The sequence below is a fragment of the Chroicocephalus ridibundus genome, chromosome 3, assembly GCF_963924245.1.
Source record: "Chroicocephalus ridibundus chromosome 3, bChrRid1.1, whole genome shotgun sequence".
Taxonomy (NCBI): Eukaryota; Metazoa; Chordata; class Aves; order Charadriiformes; family Laridae; genus Chroicocephalus; species Chroicocephalus ridibundus.
This window is the reverse complement of record NC_086286.1, coordinates 128,207,324-128,231,955: the sequence shown is the minus strand read 5'-3', so window position 1 is coordinate 128,231,955 and position 24,632 is coordinate 128,207,324. Positions and strand designations below refer to the sequence as shown.

At 56.8% G+C, this 24,632-nt stretch overlaps 1 protein-coding gene across 1 annotated transcript; it reads right to left on the bottom strand.

Annotated features, from left to right (window-relative positions):
• Window positions 1-951: 951 nt before the first annotated feature.
• LOC134513692 (L-gulonolactone oxidase-like) lies at window positions 952-20,983 on the bottom strand. Its single transcript, XM_063330771.1, has 12 exons — window positions 20,824-20,983; window positions 18,815-18,916; window positions 18,047-18,172; window positions 16,683-16,777; window positions 14,480-14,570; window positions 13,602-13,787; window positions 5,236-5,343; window positions 4,289-4,365; window positions 2,904-3,053; window positions 2,358-2,522; window positions 1,882-1,972; window positions 952-1,395 (listed from the first exon to the last, which is right to left on the bottom strand). Exons 1-12 carry the CDS (start codon window positions 20,824-20,826, stop codon window positions 1,267-1,269), a joined length of 1,323 nt encoding a protein of 440 aa, XP_063186841.1. The 5' UTR covers window positions 20,827-20,983; the 3' UTR covers window positions 952-1,266.
• Window positions 20,984-24,632: the final 3,649 nt, after the last annotated feature.

Genomic DNA, 24,632 nt, shown 5'->3' with positions numbered 1-24,632 from the left:
GGGTTTGGGGCCAGATGCTGGAGTCAGGCGGGGGGAGTGGGTGCTCCTGGACCATGGTGTCAGGCACTGGGGCCAGTGGGGTCACAGTACAGCTACTGGGAACAGAGGTCCCAGTGCAATTACCGAATCAAATAAGGGTCTTTAGCCTCCAGGCACCGGGGCAGGAACAATATGTGACCCAAAACCCAGCTCCTGGGGAGACCAGTGTGAATGGGGTGAGTGAGGGGCTCTGTGCTGGTGACTGGAGTGGGACCCGTGGGTGCCTGGTGCTGGATGCTGGGGACCTGAGTGTCTGTATCCCCCCAGTCCTGGTGTCTATATCTTCGAGTCCAACCATCAACCCAACCCTGCCAAGGCCACCACTACCCCATGGCCCTCAGCACCACGTCTGCCCGGCTTTTCAATCCCTCCAGGGATGGCGACTCCACCACTGCCCTGGGCAGCCTCTTCCAATGCTTCACAACCCCTTCCAGGAGGAAATTGTTCCCAATATCCATCCTAAACCTCCCCTGGCACAACTTGAGGCCGTTTCCTCTTGTGCCATGGCCTGTTCCTTGGGAGAAGAGCCCGACCCCCCCTCTCTGGACACGCTCCAGCCCTTCAAGGTCTTTCTTGGCGTGAGGGGCCCAAACCTGGACACAGCCCTCGAGGTGGGGCCTCCCCAGTGCCCAGTCCAGGGGGATGGTCACTGCCCCACTCCTGCTGGCCACACTAGTGCTGACACAGGCCAGGATGCTGGTGGCCTCCTTGGCCACCCCCACATTTGGAGTTACACCGAGCAGACAAGGTCACAGGGGGACATGACTCCAGCATCTTGGTCTCTGGTCTCTATGCCCAGCCCTGACCCCCGCAGTGGGGCTGTACAGGGACACCGAGCCCCTTCCCCGGTCCCCAGTGCTGGGCACCTCCATCAGACTCATGTCCTGCCTGAAAGCACAGGCTCAGACAAGGTCTGCTCAAGGGAAGTTCTTTATTAAGATGTTGGCTTGGACAGGAGGCGCTTGGGGCTGTACAGGCCTTGGAGGCACAGGGGCATGGTCCCCCGTGAGCTGCTGGCTTCCAGGAGAGATTTCCAGGCACCACAGAGCCCTGTTAACATCAAGGGCAGAGCACGACCCTGCCCACGGGCTGCTGTCACAACAGATGAAGGCAGATGGGGGCTGGGGGTGCAGCACCTTGGGACCACAGAGGACGGTATGAGCTACGGGGTGTCCCAAGAACTGGGGGTGGTGGCTGATTTTTCCTCCATCCCCTGCATTGCCCCCATCAGTAGAACACCTTTTCCAGGTAGGCGTTCAGGAACATCCCCGTGGGATCCAGCTTCTCCCGGACGGAGCAGAATTTGGGGAAGGCTGGGTACATCTTCTCGAAGTCCTTCCGGGTGCAGCTGTGGGCCTGCAGGAGACAAAGTGTCTGGGGGGGCTGCCCATCACTGGGGAACGTGTCACTGGCCCTGGCCCACCCCCTGACGTGCTGTGGGAAGCCCCTGCAGAAGTGGTGGGACTTCCATCCCCTTATCTACGTGGCCCTGGCCCTGGGCCCACACCACCACATGCTGTGGGAAGCCCCTGCAGAAGTGGTGGGACTTCCATCCCCTTATCAATATATCACTGACCCTGGGCCCTCACCACCACGTGCTGTGGGAAGCCCCTGAAGAAGTGGTGGGACCTCCTTCCCTTTATCTACATGCCCAGGGTGGGTAGCAAACAGGGGAACACCATCTCCTCGAGGCGCCCATCTCCCTCTGGGACCAGCCTGATGTGGGGGCCTTTCTCTGACCCCCACTCGACTGCAAACCCCCCGCTCCCATGAGGAGTCATGATGGAGAAGGGGCCCCCTTCCACCAACCCTCTCCTCCCGGAGGAGCGGAGCCATCGGTACCTTTGCCCAGTGTGGTCTCCCACCATGCTTCTTCATGATGCCCTCGTAGGTCAGCCAGTAGTTGAGGCGGGGGACGTTCTTCCCGTAGGGCCTGGGTGGGCATTGGGCAGGGAAGGCATTAGCAGGGGCTGTGGGGGGATTTCACACACAGAAAACGCCCCCGAGAAACCCCCAACTGGGGAGAAGGTCAACCCATGGCCAATCCCCCATCATGGCCTCTTTGACCAGGTGAAGGAAAAGCTCTGGGAACCAGCATGCCACCAGCACTTGGCCAATGGACTCTGACATAGGACAACATCCTCAAGAAGAAGGAGTGGGTGGCTCTAGGGTTCTCCAAGGCCACCCCATCCACCCCACGGTTTGAGCTGGGTGTTTGCTGGTGCTGGGTTGCTGGGCACGGCTCCTGGTGGACCAGCACACTGACCCAGGGAGGAAGAGGAGGAGGAGACAGGGGGCAGAATGTGGACACGGATCACCTGTACATGATGATGTTCATGTAGCAGCTGTCCCGCTGGAAGCAGGGACTCAGCCAGATCTCGTCCGCCCGAGCGAAGCGCACCTCCACGGGGTAGTGAGCCACCATCTTGGGGTTGTTCTCCAAGGCAGCCTTCAGCTCCAGCAAGGCTTCCTTTGTCTTCTCACTGCCCCGGAGAAGCCCCCAGCCCCAGTTAACACTGGCATGTGCACAACCAGCTCCCTTTAGGTTTGAAACTCCATCCCCACAGCTCCATCCCTGGCCCCATGCTAATCTAGGGAATGGCTTGGCAGGTCCCAACGCATCCCTCCCACTGCTTTGGGCTCACAAAGCCCCAAGACATGGCATGGTGTGGATTTGGTACCCCGGGACAGGGATGCAGAAGGGTCCCCATGCTAAACTAGCAGGTAGGAATGGTGTCTCCTAGTCAGGTCCCTTTCCCCATGGCTTTGCTCCTGCTCCAGGTAGAGCACAGGCAGGGGATGGCATGTGGTTTGGACACTGAGCCCAGCTGGGGCTGGGCAGGGAGGGTCTGAGAGCCATTTACATGGGGATGGCCCAGTCTTGGACGTGCTGCTTGAAGCGACACTCGTAGTTGAAGATCTTGTAGCTGATGGCAATATTCTCCACCCGGGAGCTGAAGAGGAGCCAGAAGAAGAAGCGGTTGATCCAACACACCAAGCTGGGCACGAAGGTGCTGCAGGGGAGAGAGCAGGAGGTGAGACCTGACCCCGGAGCTACCGGGGACAGGGTGGAGTGGGAGGGTGGACCCCTTGGCAGAGTCCTAAGTGGCCAGTCCTTCTTCTCCCTCTTCATGGAGTACAGCTTGGCTCTCCTGTGCCACCAGGGTCCTGCTTCCCAGCCTAGCCTCCACGAGGGGTCTCCTCTCTCCACCCTGGTGCTCAGGGCATGCTCACAGCCAACACTGTCCCCCAAAAAGCTTCTTTGCTGCTGCAAACCCACGCAACCTCAGCACTCTGCTCCATCAATGGGCCGAGGCCAATGGTGTGAGGTTCAACAAGGCCAAGTGCCGGGTCCTGCCCTTGGGTCACACCAACCCCAGGGACGCTCCAGGCTGGGGCAGAGAGGCTGGAGAGCTGCCCGGCGGAAAAGGACCTGGGGGTGTTGGTCGACAGCGGCTGAGTATGAGCCAGCAGTGTGCCCAGGTGGCCAAGGAGGCCACCAGCATCCTGGCCTGTGTCAGCACTAGTGTGGCCAGCAGGAGCGGGCCAGTGACCGTCCCCCTGTACTTGGCTGAGGGAGCTGGGGGTGTTCAGCCTGGAGAAGAGGAGGCTGAGGGGAGAAGTTCTCGCTCTCTACAGCTCCCTGAAAGGAGGGGGTAACCAGGGGGGGTCGGGCTCTTCTCCCAAGGAACAGGCCATGGCACAAGAGGAAACGGCCTCAAGTTGTGCCAGGGGAGGTTTAGGATGGATATTGGGAACAATTTCCTCCTGGAAAGGGTTGTGAAGCATTGGAAGAGGCTGCCCAGGGCAGTGGTGGAGTCGCCATCCCTGGAGGGACTGAAAAGCCGGGCAGACGTGGTGCTGAGGGCCATGGGGTAGTGGTGGCCTTGGCAGTGCTGGGTTAACAGTTGGACTCGATGACCTGAAAGGTCTCTTCCAACCGAGACGATTCTATGGTTCTATGATCTCTGTGCACACGAGAGGGCAGTGCAGCCCCAGACATCAATCCCAGCCCAAAGCTGCTCCTCCTGCACAGGAACCTGCTTGGAGGAGAACAAGCATTTCCTCCTTCCCCAGGGATGGGGGTGCTCCGGGTCACAGTCCTCTTTTGCCGTCGTCCCTGGGACTCCCAGCAAAGCAGCGCAGGTGTCGATGTAGAGGTGCAGAGAACAGATCTGGATGAGGCCAGCCCTGGTGAAACCTACCCAACCCCACGCGTCCCCAGCCGCTGCCCAGAGCATGCTCCTACCTGATCCAGAGCAGAAACTCCAGCAAGTAATAGCCAACAGCATAATCCCACAACCAGCTGGCGGAGGAAGAGGCAGGCTGCAAAGCCAAGCAGAGGAAGATGATGGTCATTAGGGACTACCAGGGTTTGCAGCTTTCTTGCCAGCAGGCATGAAGGTGGGAGAAAATGCCTGGACCAAACTGGGAGTAGGGGTTTGGAGAAGGGTACCCCAGGGCTCCCCAGATCTCTCTCCTCTGATGAAACACGGCCACAACCAGCCCACATTGAGGGGCTGGAGCGTGTCCAGAGAAGGGCAACGGAGCTGGTGAGGGGTCTGGAGCACAAGTCTGGTGAGGAGCGGCTGAGGGAGCTGGGGGTGTTCAGCCTGGAGAAGAGGGGGCTGAGGGGAGACCTTCTCGCTCTCTACAGCTCCCTGAAAGGAGGGGGTAGCCAGGGGGGGTCAGGCTCTTCTCTCAAGGAACAGGCCATGGCACAAGAGGAAACGGCCTCAAGTTGCACCAGGGGAGGTTTAGGATGGATATTGGGAACAATTTCCTCCTGGAAAGGGTTGTGAAGCATTGGAAGAGGCTGCCCAGGGCAGTGGTGGAGTCGCCATCCCTGGAGGGATTGAAAAGCCGGGCAGACGTGGTGCTGAGGGCCATGGGGTAGTGGTGGCCTTGGCAGTGCTGGGATGATGGTTGGACTCGATGATCTGAAAGGCCCCTTCCAACCCAGGCAATTCTGTGATTCTGTGAGGATGCTGAGAGTTTGGACAGCCCCAGCTGTATCTGTGTGCTGGGACCCCCAGACCACGGAGCACGGGCAGAGCCCAGCCCAGCCCCAAAACGCCATTTCCCTGATCAGCCCTTCCCCGGCAGAAGCCCATCCTAAACCGCTGTCTCTGGGAGGGCACTCAGCTTTGTCCACGGGCCTTTCTCCCTTCCCACATGGAGCCCGGTGGGACCTGCCTTGTTGGTGGGGTCCTGGTAGATGACGCTGACGTTCTCGCTGTGAGGGAACCACAGGAATCGGAAGTATTGGGATCTCTTTAGGTGGTCCTCGAGGTGATCAAGGACCTGCAACAACCAGAGAAATCGGGGCTGGTTGGTGATTTTTCCCGGCCCAGAGAAGGGATCCCAGGGGGTGGAGGCATCTCAGAGGACTCCCAGGGAGGCTGGGGTAGGTCCAAAGAGTGTCTGCAGAGTCTCCGTGAGCCCTGGGTTGGAAGGGAGTCAGTACAGCCCAGCCACGCACCCAGGGGCTCACAGAGACCATGGACCTCATGTTTGGGAAGGGAACAGGGCATGCCCGTTGTCACCTCTGCAGAGCTCCCCATCCTGAGGATGCTGCTGGGGCTGCACCTGGCACACGTCCCAGCTCAGACCCCACGTCCTCCTGGATTCACACCTCTGCAGCCCCCAGACTGCTCCGTCAGGTGTTCCCAGACGCGAGGCAGCACAGATGGGGACCCTCCAGCCACCAACCACACGGCAGGGGATGCTGAGGGCTTCCAAAATCCACCTCCCGGTCCAGCGTCAAGGATGCCCTCCCCAGCTTTCAATCCCTGGCAGCACATCCCTCGGCAGCTCTAGAGCCCCGGGACTCCGGAGGATGGAGCCTTACACAGCCCCGTCCCAGAGCTGTCCCCCGCTTCAGCTGCAGAATTGCCAAATTATTCATAAAGACACAAAAAAGAGCTTTAAGAAAGGCAGCTCTCTCGGATGAGCCGAGGATGGCGAGGCATGGGCAGCCTGAGCGGGCAGGGGACAGGGAGGATGATGCAGGTGATGGGGTTCGAGGGGGTGACCACAGCCCTGGCACATATTCAGCCTGTTCCCAGGGCCACCGGGGTCCTGTCCCAGGGCTACTTGGAGGAAACCCCGGTGCCTGACACAGAAATGAAAAGACTCTTCAGCCCTCGTCCCTTCTCCATGACCGTGCGTGCAAGGCTGGAGGGACCCCATGCATGGTGCCATCTCAGCCGGGCCAGCACCTCTCCCTCTTGCAAACAGCTTCTCCAACCACCCCCTGCTCCTCCTGCAGGCATCTTCCCCAGCTTCGCAGAAAGACTTACAAACCCAGCAGCTTTGCTTTGAGGAGGTTGCTTGACCCAGGAGAAGGTGTGATGACCCATGGAGACAACCCCGGGAAGGTCGTGGCAACCTTAGCTATGAAGCTGCTCCTTTGGGTTTTGAGTTCCTCCTTTGTTCCTTTGAGTTATTTGTCTTAATGAGCTATTAATCACCAGGCTGGGATGCTTTAGCAACAAGCATCTTGCCATGACCCTGCCATCAGGTGAGGGTCTTTGTGGCCGTAATGCCGTGGTCCCGTTAAAGCGGGGAGGATGGGAAGACAAATAGTATATTCCTGGAATTGGTGAGGATTAATGCTAATGCTGTTGTCTTCATCTTCACATCTGCAACTCCCATAAAGCCACAAGATCTCTCTAAAATGTTCCCCAAACAGCCTATTTTCTGGCCAGAGAAGTTCTTATGTTGTGAACAGTTAATGATTGCGCAAGTAGAAGCCGGGCAAAAGCTGTGACCCCACTTTTTCATCGGTTCGCTTTCGGAACAAATGCCTCGCGTAGCTAAAACAAGTCGGGGAAAGAAGGACTCAGCTCTCCCAAGGTGATCCTGCCGACGTCTGTTTGCCTTCCAGCCACGGCGTTTTAAGTGCAGAGGCAAATCGCTGGCGGGGGCGACCTTTTCAATGTGCGCTTTTGATCCTGGCCGATAGAGGAAGATCGCTCTGAAGAAAATAAGCCCTGCGACTTTGTAGGATAATTACAGCGCAGCGGGCAAGAGCTGAAGGCAGCGAGCCAGCCGGCTTCGGCAAGCCCTTGGGGACGTCGTCTGCTGGCTGAGCGCCGGAGTCAGAGGCAGAGGTTGGGGTGGTGGAAATCTTGTTGCTGTAACGTGGCCAACGCACGCAACGGAGATGACCCTGGAGCATGCGGGAGACCTGGGGGATTTTGTTCCTCTTTACTTCCCTCACAGGAGCCCAGAACAAATCCCTTTGCTTCGTAAAGGCCAGGTCAAGAGAAGCTGTGGGCTTTCTTGCTTGCAAACACCCTCAAAAGCTCGCTGAGGTGAGGGTCAAGCACCCTGCGATGAAGGTTTGGTTGCTGCAGATGGTCCTTGGGGAAAGGACAAGGGGCAGATGTGGCCAAGGTGCTGTGGAGGACGAAGCACAAGAAGTCCCGTAGGTCCATCAAGGCAATGAAGGGGAGTCAGGGAGCATGGAGAGCTCACATTTTGGGAGAGGAGATGGATGCTCAGCCTCCCCTTTTTGCCTACTGGCAAAAGGGTTTAGTGGGAGGTGTCCCTGCCCATGGCAGGGGGTTGGGTGATCTTTAAGGTCCCTTCCAACCCAAACCACTTTGTGATTCTACTGTGCTGCCTGTGTCTGCCGGGATCCCGCCGCATCAGGGGACGATGTCTGAGCACCAGTTGGAAGAGTCACTTCCGTGCACTGAGGCCAAACCCAACTGGGTTTGGACTAGGAGGGCCCAGTAGTGGTGAAGGGGTTTAGGCACTGGGTGGTCTGGGAGGAGCTGGGCTTGAGGGATCCATCCCAGGTGCCTGAGACAGCCCCCAAAGGGTTGGGGGTCAGGTGAGGGTTAGGAAGTGGTTGGCCTGGACCAAAAGAAGCCCTTCTCCACCCAGCAGGTCGCTCAGCTGGGCCAGTCTGCAGCTGGTTAAAAGTTTGCGTGGGTTCAGCAGCAGATCAGAGACCTTCCTGGCTGAGAAAACCCTTGCGTTAGTACACGTATATCACAGAATCACAGAATGGTAGGGGTTGGAAGGGACCTCTGGAGATCATCTAGTCCAGCCGCCTGCCAGAGGGGTTGGACTAGACCCACCTCCAGCTCAGGAAGCCCCAAAGCTGCAAAGATCAAGGGAAGAAATGTCCTGTCTGAGTCTGACCCACCCTCACCAGCCTCCCAGCGGGTCTGGGGAGGCCGATTCCACCCCTGCCACCGTCCAGGGATGCTCTGCAGGTCTCTCTGGTGACCTCAGCTGTGCCACGAACCCTCTCGGTCCCGTGCCTTGTTGCCGGTCATCGGCAGCAGCTCGAGAGGCTGAGTTTATCCCAGTGATAAAGAAAATCACGAGGCCAGGAAAAAAAAAAAAAAAATAGCATGCAGATCTTATATAAGCACAAAATCCGAGCCCGGCTCCTCTGACACATATATTATTTGCAATGTCTTAGATAACTCAGGCTTAAATATTTCAAGCAACCTGCTCCCTTGCCATTATTCTCTTCCGCCTCGCTGGGCCACTCGACATGAAAGCCGGAGATCTGGAAGCAGGCGAGGGAACGGCGATGACCGAGAATTGATAATGGCATTAATATTTATAGAGTGCATTCTCGTTTCACCCTCCTAACAGCCCCCAGGGAGGGGGGAAGATGGGCTGAGCTCTCTAAGGGAGCAGCGCCCGGGCAGATGATGCCGAGCAGGGCGAAGCTCAGCCGGGGTTACCTGCCCTGCTCAGGGTTCTCCTGCACGAGGAGCTTAAATTTCCCACCTAAAAGGCAGATTAGGAGGTGGAAAACAGCATTTAGCCTGGCACTTTGGCCGAGGAAAGGTGCTAGAGGACGCGGTGGAGGTCCAAGGAGTCTGGAAGGGTGGGTGAGGACCAAGCCGTAAGGAGCTGGTGGGCTCCCACCGCATTTAAACCTATTTAAATGCATATAGAAGCTATAAAAAAAAAAATAATCTATGTTTAAATGCATTTAAAGGGGGGAACTCCCTGCTGCAGGACAGCAGGGATGGCGCAGCTCAGGAAGCAAACAGGCACTTCACGGGCAAAAGATACTCCTGGGCCGTTAAACACAAACCCGTCACCTCTGCAACTGGGGACACCGGTCACGAACCCACCGCAGGCTGGAGGAACATCTTGGCCGGTTTCTCTTATTCCTCTGTCTTCCCTTCCCACCTCCCAGGAGAAATAAGACCCTGAAGTGCTCCAGCTCTCCACTGCTCTTAGGGGGGTGGCAGACGCGCTAAGGGACCTGGGTGACGAGCACGGACCTCTCTGTCCCCCTCTGCGGCCACCCACGGCACGGCACAAGGGCCACTGGGTGGCTTTGGCTGAAGGCTTGTGAAGAAGATGCTGCAGAAGCGTGCTAAATTCACTGTCGTGGTGGCGTTTGAGCCACCCCAACGGGGCACTGAATAATTCAGCCCTTAAAAAATTAAGGACGGCGTTTCTCAGAGCGTTCCCGGCGCTGCGGCTCTGATCAATCCTGCAACAAATTTCGCTGGCTTTGTCCAAGGACTATTTATTTTTCATGAGCCCGGCTTAACGAAGGCTTGTGCTGTCATTAGCCAGGGCTGGAACTGGACCTGTGAGATTCAAATGAGACAACGGCTGAGGATGCTGCTGAGGATGCACCAGCGGGGACGTTCAGACCACAGGAGGACAGAGACGATGGGTGGTTGAAGCAGATCCAAGCTCCTGGAGAGGTTCCTTTCCACCACCAGCAGTTTATTCCTCCTGACGGACTTTGTGCCTCAGTTTCCCCATCCAGAAATTTAGCTCCTTCCAGTGAACGCGGCGAGTCCACACAGCATGTAGAAGGCCACCAGGTCTTTCAATCTGCAGGTGGCCCCTTCTCTGTAGGCTTCAGCTGGTGTCATTCCGCAGCCTCCGGCGACAAGCTGCTGCCAGAGACCCGGCACAAGCTGGACGATGATGGCTCAGCTCAAGGCAGTCGGTCGCACCCTGACACGGTGGCTGTGCCAGGCTGTCCCAGCCATGGAGGGGCCGAGCGTCAGAGGGAACAGCTCGCTCCATCCGACTTCCCAGCGCCAGCAGGGTGGGAGGGCTCCAAGGAAACGCCTCCAGTAGTTAAAAAGGAGTTTATATAACGGCAGGGACGGGGAAAGCCGGTTTTGATGTGTTCCCAGGAGAAAGAATTCCTTCAAATCGCTCTGTAGAAATGCCCACGGGGCCTTCAAAAGGCTTTCTGATCACACCCACCATTGGCCACCAGAGCCACGTGGAGACCCGAGCTCGTAAAGCCCAGGAGGTGCACTGCCCCAAAAAATGTCCCAAAAAGGGACATTCCATGCCTCTTTCCAGGGAAATCGGCCTGTTTCAGCCTCGTTATTGATGGGGATGGAAAGCTCGGCTGTAGGCAACCATCCTCCAGCACTGAGCATCTCTGTACCAGCATCCCAGGACACTGTCCCCAGGGCCTCAGACCTGTACTGAACAAGGAACTAAACTTCTCCCGCTCTCCACGGCCAAGGAAGTCCCCTTTCATGGGCTCCAGGCAAGATGTGGTCTTCAGGAGGGACACGGCCACAAAGAGGGGACAACAGGGAGAGGACGGATGGTGGGACAGCAGAACTTGACGAGGAGGAGACGGCATGTGAGGTCTCCAGAGTCATGTAAGATCCTGATCTACGGAAGAGCAGGTCAGAAACCCTCCTCAGAAAGCCACCTCCCCTGGGGGTGTCCCAGAAGGACCAGTCACTAGCGCCATGCACCTTAGTCTGGGTGATGGGGACCTTTGGCAAGACGGAGACAGAGCAGGCGACATGACAAACGGTTTAAAGGGTGCTTTTCCATCACACGACCCAAACACAGCTCTGGACTTGGATCCTGATAAGGGATTTGCTCCATCTGGCCCTTGAAACGTGTCACCCATGGCTCTCCTCCTCATCCCCAGCATGGTTTGTCCCAAGTTCAGCTCAAAAAAAAAACAGAGTTAAACCCAACTTTCACACTGGGAGATGGAAAGCCCCATCCCGAAAAAGACCCTGACCTCACACAGAAGGAAAGACCAAGTTATTATCAGGAGCACAAGATGCTCACGGACTATTTTGAGTGACCCATCTGTCACTGGAAAAAGCCAGGCTCTCCGTTAGCTGAGCAGCAGGAGGCAGCGAGATGGGAGACGGCTCTTCCTGGGCGAGCACGGGGCTCGTGGGACGCTGCTCCTCTCCTCCGGGACCTGGCTGGGGGCTGTCTGCCCCCCGGGAACGCTGCCTCAGCGCCAGCACAACTCCCATCCCTCTTCTTGCCGAGTCCAGGCTCACCAGCCCAGCCCAACATTTCCAGCAAGGGCAATTTTCTCCAGCTGGAAGATTAAATCTGCATTCGGCTTAGTCATGAGTTACCAGCTCTCTGTTGACCTGCCCGGCGCCTGCCAACACCGGGTGAAACGGAGCGGAGGCGTTGGCCGAGCTGTCTCACGGTGACGTTTCCCACCACCAGAAGCAAGATGTGATGCCCGCAGGCTCCTCCAGCGTCCCTTAACTCGATTGTGCCGGAGCCTCTGTGCTCAGCCCCACGGCAGCTGGGAGGCAGCCCAAGGAAGATGAAGCCAACGGCTGCGGGCAAACCTCCATCCCTGCTCCCGTGGGACCACCGGCATGGAGCAGCCCAGGTCCCCACCGCGGCGGCTGCCCCAGTTTCCGAGTGCTGCCTCCAGCGCTGGGGCCTCGGCACAGGAGAGACACGGAGCTGTTGGAGCGGGGCCAGAGGAGGCCCCGGAGATGCTGGGAGGGCTGGAGCCCCTCTGCTGGGAGGACAGGCTGAGAGAGCTGGGGGGGTTCAGCCTGGAGAAGAGAAGGCTCCGCGGAGACCTTCCAGCCCCTGCCAGTCCCTCAAGGGGCTCCAGGAAAGCTGGGGAGGGACTCTGGAGCAGGGAGGGGAGCCGTGGGACAAGGGGGAAGGGTTTGACACTGGAAGAGGGAGATTGAGATGGGATATTGGGAAGAAATTCTTTGGTGTGAGGGGGGTGAGCCCCTGGCCCAAGTTGCCCAGAGAAGCTGTGGCTGCCCCATCCCTGGAGGGGTTCAAGGCCAGGTTGGCCAGGGCTTGCAGCAACCTGATTTGGTTGAAGATGTCCCTGCCCAGGGCAGGGGGTGGGACTAGATGGCCTTTGAAGGTCCCTTCCCACCCAAACCATTCTGTCATTCCATGATTCCATGATTCAGTCACCTCTGGGCTGAGTCAGGCAGGGCACAATGGATGCTGAGCAGCGAGGATGATGCTGCAGAGAGGCCAGGACATGGGGGACACTGACTGGGGTCCCGCTGTCCAGCCTTTTCCCTAAGGAGGGCACTGGCTGCAACATACCCCATGCCAACGCAGCTTCTCCAACCTGGGGTCATGCCCAGGAGACGAGGCAGCGGTGCCAGGCAAGTCAGCCCTCCCACCCCAGCATCCCCCAGCACGCTGGTCCCATCTTCCCTGCCAGGACCCAGAAGATGTCTCTGAAGGACACAGCCACGTCCCAGCTCAGGGTCATTCTCTGGAGCCCAAGGTGGGCACAGAAAATCTTCGGCAGGTTCCTGAGGACACTAGGAGCCACCAGTTGGGATTCCCCTGCAGCCACGAGCTGCCCTGGGGCTGCACAGAGGTCAATCCAGGTGAGCTGTTTGAATCTCCGGATGGATAAATCCAGAAAGTCTGGATCGATGTGGACCAGTTTTAAAAGAGGAGCTCAGGGGCGAGCGTGGCAACGATGAAAGAGGTTTCACATCACCTTCACACCCCTGAGCTGCCCTGGGCCAGAAGTGGAGCTGAAAGCAGCTGGGAATGGGCACAGCTTCTCCCAGACGTGGTGCCTTGCCATTCTTAAAATCCACCAGGAATAATAAATAAAGGAAAGAGATTTCATCTCTGTGTCTTTCCCGGCAGCTCTCCCTCTCTGCCCAGCTCCCCCCGGCTGGACGCAGAGGTGCAGTGAGAGGTGCAGAAGGTCCCACCAGCTTTTTTGTGAGGGCGAAGAACTTCTTGTGGCAGAGACTCAGCACCCTGGGCTCCCCCATCCAACCTCCCCCCAAATTTTGTGGCCAGCAAAGCTGCCAGACCACATTCAGCCCCGGCCCCTGTTCCATGTAGGACCCCTGGGAAAAAAGCCAACGTCTTCCTGCAGCACAAGGGGGCTCAGCACCCCCATTTCTCACTGCCCCACTGGCCCAGCTTCCCACCCCAAACCCTGCTTTGCTCCTGAACGTCAGCTCCACGATGTGATGCCCACCTTGCTGCAGGTCCCGACCACCCACCTGCCCTACGTGGCACAGAGGTGGCACTCACCCGTACCTCCCCACCCCACTGCCTGCTCCTCTCCGGTCCCAGAAGATGCTCTTCCCACCCATGGGAAGTTAAAATGGCGTTTGCCAAGAAACATGGCTTTTCCTTCTTCTCCTTTGTCACCCTGGAGAAGTTTCCACCTTAAAGGACACCATGAAGATGCACATGGAGTGCAACCTACACGCACCTGTGGAATTTTCTACTCGAGTGTAACCACTTCCCAGTCTCCAACCATGTCCCCCAAGGAGGCTTTCAAAGCATTGCCCGCGTCGTACCTCGGTGAGGGTGGAGGGGAAGGCCACCTCGTGCAGGTGGAACTGGGGCACGCACTGGAAGGTGACCGTGAGCACGACGCCCAGGCAGCCGAGGTGCAGGCGGGCAGCCTGGAAGATGTCCGCGTTGATGGACTCGGAGCACTCCAGGATCTCCCCCGAGGCTGTCAGCAGCGTGAGCGCTACGACCTGCCGAGAGGGGAGCAAAGCTTCAGCGAGGGTTCAATGTGTCCCATCTCCATGCCAAGGCCCTGCAGCCATCCCCAAAGGGCTGGGGGCCAAGAAGGGGGACCCCCGTACCACGACCGGCATCACAGGGTGCTTTCTGCTGAGCTTAGCTCCACCAGCCCCTCTCCTGCCACCTCTGATGTAGTGACATAAAAGGATCCTTCTCTCTCTGTGGGGTGCTGGGAAAAGCCATCGAATAAAGAAGGAAAACTCCTCCAGATTACTTCACTTCTCCATCACCATCGGTGGGATCACCATACAGGATTTGGGGGAGGAGTGGAGGATAAAAATAGACCTGGGCCCTCCAAAGATTTGGTTTTGGGGGGCTCCAATACAAGAAGAACCGCTTTCCCTTTGGTACAGAGCTTATTCATCAATTACAAGCCCATAAAGCACAAGGAGAGAGGAGTTTGGGGCTGGATCGTGCTTTGGCTGGCAGATGAGGAGGTCCCAGAGTGTATGGGGGACTTGGGGGTCCCCAATAGCAGCCCCATCCTGAGGGACAAGACCCATCCTGCTTGCTGAGTACGGTGTGCTCCTTCCTTACCCCAGGGCTGGGCACACCAGAGCCAGAGCAGGTGGTGGGACGTCTCCCCTGAAGCCCTCAAGATGCTGGTGTCTGTGTATCAACACGCTCCCGACTCGCATCTCACCTGGGTGGGGAGGATGCCATGCTTGATCCCAGTGTTGTGCGTCCCCGTCCCGATGACACCAGCCGCTGCCACCTCAGAAACGGCTCCTAAGCTGGGGGCAGATGAAGGGGTTGGTGAGGACCTGAGCATGTGGGACACGGCGTGGGGCACAGCCCACTGCGCCAGGCATAATGCTGCGTGCAGACCCCGTGTTCAGGTAGAGAGTCCCCCAGGACAGGTCCCCTGCCCCAACGAGGAGGGGTTTCCACCCTTTGGGGTACCCTGTAGCAACAGGTGGGTTTGTTTGCCACGTGTGCACATCTCCATGGGACATAGCTATCAGGATGCTGCTATAGTCCATGGGGAGGAAGAGGCAGCTGGTGAGCGGAGGTCACCATAGAATCACAGGATGGTTTGGGTGGGAAGGGACCTTAAAGGCCACCCAGTGCCACCCCCTGCCCTGGGCAGGGACACCTCCCACCAGCCCAGGTTGCTCCAAGCCCCGGCCAACCTGGCCTTGAACCCCTCCAGGGATGGGGCAGCCACAGCTTCTCTGGGCAACCTGGGCCAGGGGCTCACCCCCCTCACACCAAAGAATTTCTTCCCAATATCTCATCCAAATCTCCCCTCTTCCAGTGTAAAACCCTTCCCCCTCGTCCCATGGCTCCCCTCCCTGCTCCAGAGTCCCTCCCCAGCTTTCCTGGAGCCCCTTGAGGGACTGGCAGGGGCTGGAAGGTCTCCGCGGAGCCTTCTCTTCTCCAGGCTGAACCCCCCCAGCTCTCTCAGCCTGTCCTCCCAGCAGAGGGGCTCCAGCCCCCTGAGTCGACCATGGTCAACACAGCTGTGCCCCATCTCACAAGCTGCCATCTCACCCCATCAGCCTGGAGTGACTCGTTGGGGTGGAGACCTCCGTCCCACATGCATTCAGCGCAAGGGGTGAGGAACCCGAGTTTACCCCACAAACATCCCTGCGGAGCCCGGCTGGAAACAGCAGCCACAAGCATAAGGTCTGCAGACCAAGGTCCATCCCTCCAACCATGGCCAAGGTGGGCAGGTGGGGATGGTAGAACGTTAAAGCAAACAGTGTGCTGTTCCTGCCGTTACCCCCCAGTACTCCTCCAGCTTCCAACAGCTGGGGAGTGGGGATCTCCTGAACCAGATGTAGTTTCTATGGCCATTGCAACCCTGGTGGATTCCTCCTCCTTGAAGGAGTCCTGCTCACCCCATGGATACCCTTGGATATCTGGTCAGGTGGGGCTTATTTCTGTGAATCCTCACCCCAGCCCTGGCCAGGGCTCTGACAAACCCATCTCTTGTACTGACTGAGGAAGGCAGGTATTGAGCTGGGCTGTAATTAAAGAGCAATTTCTCCCCTGAGGTCAGCAAAAAAAAAAAAAGACACGGAGTGTGAGAAATGCTCTCCATGACCATTTCCTTTGCAAACCCCTATCTGAACACGGCTCCCTCCAAGCCCTTGACAAGACACCCGCTGCAAGGGACAACCATCCGTGTTGGAGGCAAAGGGATTGGCTGTGATCACCTTGAAGCATCCCATCCTCTGCCCTCAGATTACCCTGCACCCCCAGCCCATCACTTCCGCCTCCTCTTCTGGGGACACCAGATATCCCAAAGCAATGCAGAGCATGCCTCCTTGTAAGATATTCCAATGGCTAATTGCCCTTTGCCATCAAAAACTCGTTTCTAGCCTAATTTTGGCTACCACCAGCCTCCTTTGCCCAGATCTGCCTGCTATCAGCCTCTGCCCCATTCAAGATGTCCCTAGGAGGGGTGCTCTCATCTTTTTAGGGCCAGGGAGAGCTGAGTTGTCCTTCGTGACGTGGAAAGGACCAACCCGGTGGGTGCAGTGAGAGTATAGGGTTGGTGTGGGGATAAAGGCTCCCCGTGTCCAGCCTCCTGCTCCGAGGCAGGATCAGCTACTCCATCATGAGGGAGGTTTGACCTGGGGCCTGCAGAACCCCAGTGGAAGACCAGATCCTGAAGTAAAGATCCCTAGTCTGCAGTAAAAGCTCTTCAAACGCCCCTGTTTTGCCATGTCCCAGCACTTGACCTGGGGCTAGGGTGGACACGTGGGAGGACACCCAAGGACAGGTCCCACTAGGCTAGGATGGACACCTGGGAGGACACCCAGGGATGTGTCCCACTAGGCTAGGGTGGACACCTGAGAAGACACCCAGGGACAGCCCCATGCACGTGTCCCACTCACTTGGCCAGGGCCAGCCCGTGCTTGCTCAGCTCGACGTTCAGATCCGAGAGGAAAATCCCACCTTCCACCGTCACTTGCTGCTTCTCCTTGTCCACCTGCAAAGGACGGGATGGGAGAGGGGAAGGTCCCACAGCTCGGAGGAGAAACACCACCTGGGAAACACCTCCGCTCTTACCAATGCAGTTGATAATGTCCATACAGGAGAACCGTGGACGGTTCTCCGTCATGAGGGACTTGCTCCACCCTGAGCTGCCACCTCTCTCAAACCTTCACCCAACCCAAAACTCATCCAACCCAACGGTGTCACCGGTTCCTGCCCCTGGCCCAGACCCCACTCCCCTCTGCCCTCCCCAGTCTCAGGGGGGTGTAACATCTCCCATAACTTCCCACGGGTCTTGGTCAACCCAAGGGAGAAGACACCCCCGCAGCAGAGCTCTACCTTCAGCAAACCTCTCTGCTCTGCCCTCCTGCCTCGCTCAGCCAGCTCCTGGTGGAAGGACAGCTTATTCCCGTTGGGAGCTATTCATCCCGCTTCTGATAGACAGAGCTGTCAGGGAGGGAGCCGTTCCTTAATTAATTACAGCTGTTAATTACCAGTAACGACCCAGCTCTCAGAATATGCTGCTAGAGTCAGGATTTTTTTTTCATCTTCAGCTGCACACATAGACACACGTGCTCACATACGGAAAGACACGGGTAAATATATATGTGTGTGTGTATATATGCACAAATGCATGCACGCACACGAGCACACACATACGTGTGCGTACACACAACACCCAGGCATGCACGTGTGCACAGAGGCCGTTTATCATTATAATCACCGTCTACGATTCTACGATAACCAGGCAGCCATGCGGTCCCAGTGAGAGCCCAGTATCTCCCTGCACCTCAGAGGTGTACCTTCCCGCACCTCTCCCTCCCGGCAGCCCTCGTTTTCCCCAAGTCGTTCAGGATACGATCCATGGGCAACCAAGAAGAGCCGGTTCCTTCCCAGTGTCATCAAACGGAACGATCTCCCATGGGGACATTTCCCGCCTGACACAGGGGGCAAACCATGGACCACGAGCATCTAGCCGGGTCTTTGCCAGGCTGTTGTGCCCGAGGCACCTTCTCAAGCTCCCATCAAGTGAGCCGTGAAAGGTGGTCCTGCCAGGTACCTCCTCCCCATCCAGCACACCATGCTGTGACGAGGACAACACAACGAGGACAACTCCTGGCTGTGAGGAGAAGAAAGCCTCTCCGTCCTTTCACTTCTCACCTTGGGTATGGCAGTGTTGGTCTCCCTGCCCCCGGCGGCCACATAAACAGGGGTGCCACCACATCTCAGGGCCACCGCGCCACCTCCGAGAAGCAGGTCTCACCTTGAGGACCCTGTTCATCTTCCCCATCTGGATCATGAAGTCATCGGTGCAGGCGATGTCCGAAGGAGAGTGGCCACCCCCCACCACCTTCACCCTCTTGTCCCGCTGCCTGGCCATATCCAGGATCTGCAGAGACAACGGGAAAGCCCTGAGCATCCAGCACCTCTCTCAAAGCCGCGTGCTAAGGGAGATGCCAGAGGCACTGTGAGACATCCCAAGGTAAAATCTCACCCATCGTTGACACCACCTTCACTTGGACAACTCACCACCTGGGGTTAAAACCAACCCTGGCGCCCAGACACCTCCTAAGACAGCCCTTGGGGTCATCCATGGGGGTTGGACTAGGTGACCTTTCAAGGTTCTTTCCAACCCAAACCATTCTACGATCCTAAAAGAGGTGATGCCCACCTGAGATACCCTAGTGTGACAGAGGTATCTCTGGGGTGACAAAAGTGACACAGGGCTCCCACCCCTCAGCATGGCAGCTGAGGCAAGCAGAGGACTCCAGGAGGATGCCAGATGCTGATGCCCAAGGAACAGAGTCCAACTGGGGCCAGGCATGATTGTTTTCTGCATCTTTTAGGTGTTTCATGCATCTGCTGGAGCGCACCTGCAGTTCAGTAGGGCCATTTCCTGGGGCTGAGGAAAGGACTCATGCTGTCACCATCTGTGACTGCTCTGACTGAACATGGTGGAGCATCACAGCCCTTCCTGGCCTTTCCTTCTCTTCATTTCTAACACATTGTCTCCTGGAAACATCCCTCTTACCTCCCGGATCTCCTCCACCGAGGTGGGCTGGAAGTACAGCTCTGGAGAGGAGCCATAGGTCTTGGCCCAGTTCTGGAACTTGACTCCTCCTTGGCCATGAACCTGGACCAAAACAAAGAGCTAAAGCAGAAGAAAGCAAGTGCCTCCCCTGCTTTTCTGTATATCCCATCGTTCCTCTGCCGAGGGCACTCTACCAGAGCCAGGTTTCCAAAAGAATCAATTATTTGTGGAGACTGAGGTTCAACTCAACCCCTTGAGTCTCTAGACTGGAGATGTCTCCATGTGAGTAAGGCGGCCCAGGCTCCTTTGCAGTCAGTGGGGTGAAGTGGGAGGATGCCCCAGTGTGTCTGAGACATCTCCCATGAGCACAGCCCATCCCTTCCTCCTACAGCATGACGTGTGCTGGGGTCCTCTTGGTTTGCATGGCCTCTTCTGCTCTGGCCTCCTCTCTGGCCTGGTCTCAGCACCCGTACCTACCTCGTGGCTTCATGTCATAGAATCATAGAATCATAGAATTGTTGAGGTTGGAAGGGACCTTTAAGATCATCGAGTCCAACCTTTAGCCTACCCTGACAAGAGCCACTTCTAAACCATGTCCCTAAGTGCCCCATCTACCCTTTTTTTAAACACCTCCAGGGATGGTGAATCCACCACCTCCCTGGGCAGCCTATTCCAATGTTTAATAACCCTTTCAGTGAAAAAATGTCTCCTAATATCTAATCTAAACCTCCCCTGACGTAACTTGAACCCGTTTCTTGACACCTTTGCTATCACGGTGGTGTTGGTTATTAAATCCGTATCAAAACCCGTAACTTGTCCCGGTGTCCCTAGATGGCCTCATCATGAGGGGCTGGCTGGGACCAGGTTGGGACGTCCCTCCAACCTCAGCCATCCACCCTGAGACACTGTCCCAAGACCTGTCCCGAAGGGGTGCAGCCAAAAGACCCATCCCGTCTCCAGGCAGCGGTTACCCCAAGGCAGGGCATCCCCTGGGAGGTTTGGATGGGTCCTAGCTGGGATGAGGAGGAACAGATTGTCCCTGGCCGTGGCCAGCCCAGCTGGGGCTTGGGAAGGACATGGCAAGGGCACCAAGCCCCAGAGAAGACAATGAATCCCTCTGCCCCAGGCAGGACTGGATCCAACAGCGCTGCCCCACCAACACGTGTCCCACCTTGGCTGCAGGAGATGACTTAGTCCCTTGCCACCTTCTGCTGTCTCCTTCCTCCCGTTGCCTCCAGCCTCCTCTCCATCAGCAAACCCTCCGCCTTCCACCCTCCTGCCCGCGCTCCCTCCTCTGCCCTCCCTTCATTTTCCTCCTCCTCCTCTCTGATGGGTTCAACTCCCACCCAAAGGGCAAACCCCAAAACGGGCCAAACACTTCCAGGGGTGCAGAAGGGATTGTCCTGGGGGTGTCCGCAGCATCCCTCCCCCCTGCCACCCCCTTCCCCCACCATTCCAGCCCCCCCCACCCCCCACCCCGGCTGCTTTTAGAGGCTGGGCAGGGCAGGGACATTGGATGGCCCATCACCCAGCCCAGGGAGGTGACACTGCCTGGAGCCAGGGCCATCAGGAAGCTGTTGTAGATAGCCCGGATAGCAGCAGGGAGCCCTCGGGGCCAGGGGGAGGTGGGGCTGGGGCTGCCCCGCAGCATCCCCCAGGCAAGTTAAAACCCGGAGCCGGGCTGTGAGCCAGGGTACAGAGGGGGAGAGAGAGAAAAAAAAAATGAAAAACAAACCCAAAAGAAGAAAATTGAGGAAAGCAAAAACCCGTGGGTAACACTCCCGCTCGGCAGCCAGAGCCTGACATGATTTATCCAGGGAATCTGCTGCTTTTCCTTCCCTCTCTCCTTCCCGAGACACCTTTGCTATCACGGTGGTGTTGGTTATTAAATCCGTATCAAAGGTGGGGATAAAACCTCATCACACCGACAGCCCCAAACACGGCGCGTGGCTCCACGCTGCCTGGATGCCCCCAAAAAATGGGAAATTCCCCACTTGGTTTTTCCTTACCATCCCGCCAGCTTCTCCGGAAGATGCTGCTGGAGCGAGCGTGACTCCGGCTGCTCCGGCACTGGGGACAAGGGCTGATCCCGGCTGATCCTGACCAAGGCTGGAAGAGCTTGTTGCTGCCCTGTGGGTCAACAAGGAGCTTCTCTCCAGGCTGGAAGGCTAATGAGTAACAGCCCACCCCCCATGGGCTTTGCCTGATTCCCTGGGGGAGGAGAGGGGCTGGGCCCTTTGCTCCCAGCTGGCAGAGCGGGATCTGGGCAGGGTTTTGAACCTGAGGTCCTACAGGGATGTTGCAAACTCTGAGGGTTTTGGGGAGAAGATGCTTCGGAGGTTTTGAGGGAGAAGATGTTTCAGAGGGGTTTGGGGAGAAGATGCCTTGGAGGGTTTTGGGGAGAAGATGCTTCAGCGGGTTTCGGGGAGAAGATGTTTCAGTGGGTCTTTGAGAGAAGATGCTTTGAAGGGTTTTGGGGAGAAGATGTTCCAGTGGGTCTTGGGGAGAAGATGCTTCAGAGGGTTTTAGGGAGAAGAGGCCTTGGAGGGTTTTGGGGAGAAGATGCTTCAGAGTGTTTTAGGGAGAAGAGACCTTGGAGGGTTTTGGGGAGAAGATACTTTGGAGGGTTTGGGGAGAAGATGCTTCAGAAGGTTTGAGGGAGAAGATGCTTTGGATGGTTTGGGGGAGAAGATGCTTCAGAAGGTTTGAGGGAGAAGATGCTTCAGAGGGTTTTGGGGAAGAAGATGCTTCAGAGGGTTTTGGGGAGATGGGGCTTCCCTTTTTGGGGTCCTTGTCCTGGAGCAGGTTCCCTGAACCTGCCGCCTGTGCACCAGGGAAAATGGAGAACAGTGAAAAGGCCCTGTCAGGTTTGGGGGGACCCGGCAGCGGGCGCATGGTGGGGGGGGGTCAGGCCGTGGGTGATGGGACGGCCTCGCTTCATCCCATCTCCGTGTGGCGAATGGGCGCTGGGGGTCTTGGCTCCCTGCCTTGCACGGAGGAGGGAGCTCCACGCCTTGCACCCCAACCTCGCTCTGCCGTCCCACCGGGAGCAGATGGCGGGGGGACAGCATCCAGCCGGGGAACGGGTCTCCTCTGAAGGACGGGCGAGGAGCGGCGCTTTGCAGGAGCTCGGCAGCGCTCCGTGGCTGCGCTTTGGTGATAAGCAAACCCTGCCCGGTCCCTCATTAAAGGAGGGGATGATAATGATTTTTCCGGAGCCGGCTAACTCGGGCAAGGTGACCTCCAGGGAGCATCGCTCCGAGCCCCGAGCGGGCAGGGAACCGCCGCCGCCGCCTTCGTGCCACCACGGGATGCTCTCGGAGACCCAGCTTTTCCAGCACAATCATGAATCGGGGAGGGGGAAATTACTTCTTAATTACAGAGCAGGAGCCGTGCAGCCTCGCGAAGGACCTCCCAGCACTTCCAGCAGCTTTTTCCATTGGTCTTCGCATCTACCTTCAAAAGCTCCTTGACCTCCTGACCATCCTGGGAACCCGCTGATGTTTTCCCGGCTGCCACGCAGCAAATTAATGAATAATCCTCCGAGTCACCTTCGAGCCCGGAGACATGCCGAGGGGGACAATCGGTCGGGATCGGACACCTCCACGGCTGCTCCGGGTCCAAGTGGTGTGCAAAGGTCATCAAAAACCTCCAAAAATATCCCCCCTCCATGCTCCCAAGGGATTATTGATTAACGGCGCGGAGTGAAGGGGATGCAGGCGGGGAGGGATGCAGCTCTCCCCCGCCGCCTCCGCGGCAGCAGCTCAGCTAATTACAGCTGAACAACGGGGAATAATTCAATTAAAGGAAAAAGAAAAGGAAATAAAAAAAAAAAAAAGAAAAAAAAAAAGAAAAAAATGGCATTTTTCCAGGTGTCGAAGCGATTTGTGAATTTATTCGTGGCATTTTTGGTGGGATGGGAAATGCTCTGGCGCGCCGTGGGGTCTCTCCTGCAGGGAATCCGGGCAGCAGGGAATCCCCTCCCTTGGCGGGGGACACATCCAGGGAAGGGAAGGATTCAACCCCACCACCCCCCGCCCCGGGATTATCCCTGGGGATGGGGAGACCCGTCGTCAGCTGGTGTGAATGATGGGAGCGCGATGGCGGCCGACGCTTCGGTTGGGTTTGGCGTGCTGGTGGCGTGTGGGGGTTCGCTTGGGCTGGGGGCACAGGACACGGCCGGGGTTCCCGCCGTGCCGGGGGGACATGGGGTATCGGCTGCCGTGGCCTGGTTGAGGGTCTCCGGAGCGGCCAAAATGGGAATGGGAGCTGGGAAAGGCCACGCTCCGCACCCTCACTGGCACCTCTGGAGCTGCTGGCCTTCGGCTGGAACTGCCGGCCTGGCAGCCGCTGTCACCTGCACCGGGAACGGCCAATGTTCTCCCAAATTCCAGTGCGTTACCAAATTGCACTCCTTTCCCAAATTCCAATGCACTCCCAAATTCCAATGAGTTCCAAAACTGCAATGCATTCCCAGATTGCAACGCACTCCCAAATTCCAATGCACTCCCAGATTGCAGTGCGTTCCCAAATGCCAATGCGCTCCCAAATCCCAATGGGCTTCCAAATTCCAGTGCACTCCCAATTGTGGTGAGTTCCAAAATTGCAATGCATTCCCAAATTGTCATGTGTTCCCAAATCGCAATGCGCTCCCAACTTCAATGATTTCCCAAATTGCAGTGCGCTCCCCAATTGCAAAATGTTCCCAAATTCTAATGCGTTCCCAAATTCCAGTGCCTTCCCAATTGCAATGCACTCCCAAATTGCAGCACGTTCCCAAATTGCAGTATGTTCCCACTTTGCAGTGCATTCTCAAATTGCAATGCATTCCCAAATTTCCACATGTTCCCAAATTCCAATTTGTTCCCAAATTCCAGTGCTTTCCCAAATTGCAACGCACTCCCAGATTGCAGAGTTCCAAAATTGCAGTGCTTTCCCAAATTGCAATATGTTCCCAAATTCCAATGCGTTCCCAAGTTCCAGTGCATTCCCAAATTGCAGTGCACTCCCACATTGCAATGCACTCCCAAATTCCAGTGCATTCCCAGATTGCAATGCACTCCGAGATTGCAATGAGTTGCAAAATTGCAGCGCATTCCTAAATTGCAATGCTTTCCCAAATTCCAATGCATTCCTAATTGCAGTGCGCTCCCAAATTGCAATGAGTTCCAAAATTGCAGCACATTCCCAAATTGCAATACGTTCCCACTTTGCAGTGCATTCTTAAATTGCAATGCATTCCCAAATTTCCACGTGTTCCCAAATTCCAGTGCATTCCCAGATTGCAATGCACTCCCAGATTGCAATGAGTTGCAATATTGCAGTGCTTTCCCAAATTGCAATATGTTCCCAAATTCCAATGCATTCCCAAGTTCCAGTGCATTCCCAAATTGCAGTGCACTCCCACATTGCAATGCACTCCCAAATTCCAATGCACTCCCAAATTCCAACGCATTCCCAAATTCCAATGCATTCCCAGATTGCAATGCACTCCCAGATTGCAACGGGTTGCAATATTGCAGTGCATTCCTAAATTGCAATGCTTTCCCAAATTCCAATGCATTCCCGAATTCCAGTGCCTTCCCAATTGCAATGCGCTCCCAAATTGCAATATGTTCCCACCTTGCAGTGCATTCTCAAATTGCAATGCACTCCCAAATTTCCACCTGTTGCCAAATTCCTATGCATTCCCAAATCCCAATGCTTTCCCAAATTCCGATGCTTTCCCAAATTGCAATGCACTCCCGGATTGCGATGAGTTCCAGAACTGCAGCGCGTTCCCAAATTGCAATATGTTCCCAAATTGCGAGACATTCCC

Excerpts from the sequence above, each read along its gene's own strand:
- LOC134513692 (XM_063330771.1), bottom strand. Across the intron at positions 16,778-18,046 it reads AGATGAACAGGGTCCTCAAG|GTGGACAAGGAGAAGCAGCA; the intron begins GTGAGACCTGCT and ends CGTCCTTTGCAG. Across the intron at positions 3,054-4,288 it reads GAGTTTCTGCTCTGGATCAG|CACCTTCGTGCCCAGCTTGG; the intron begins GTAGGAGCATGC and ends TCTCCCCTGCAG.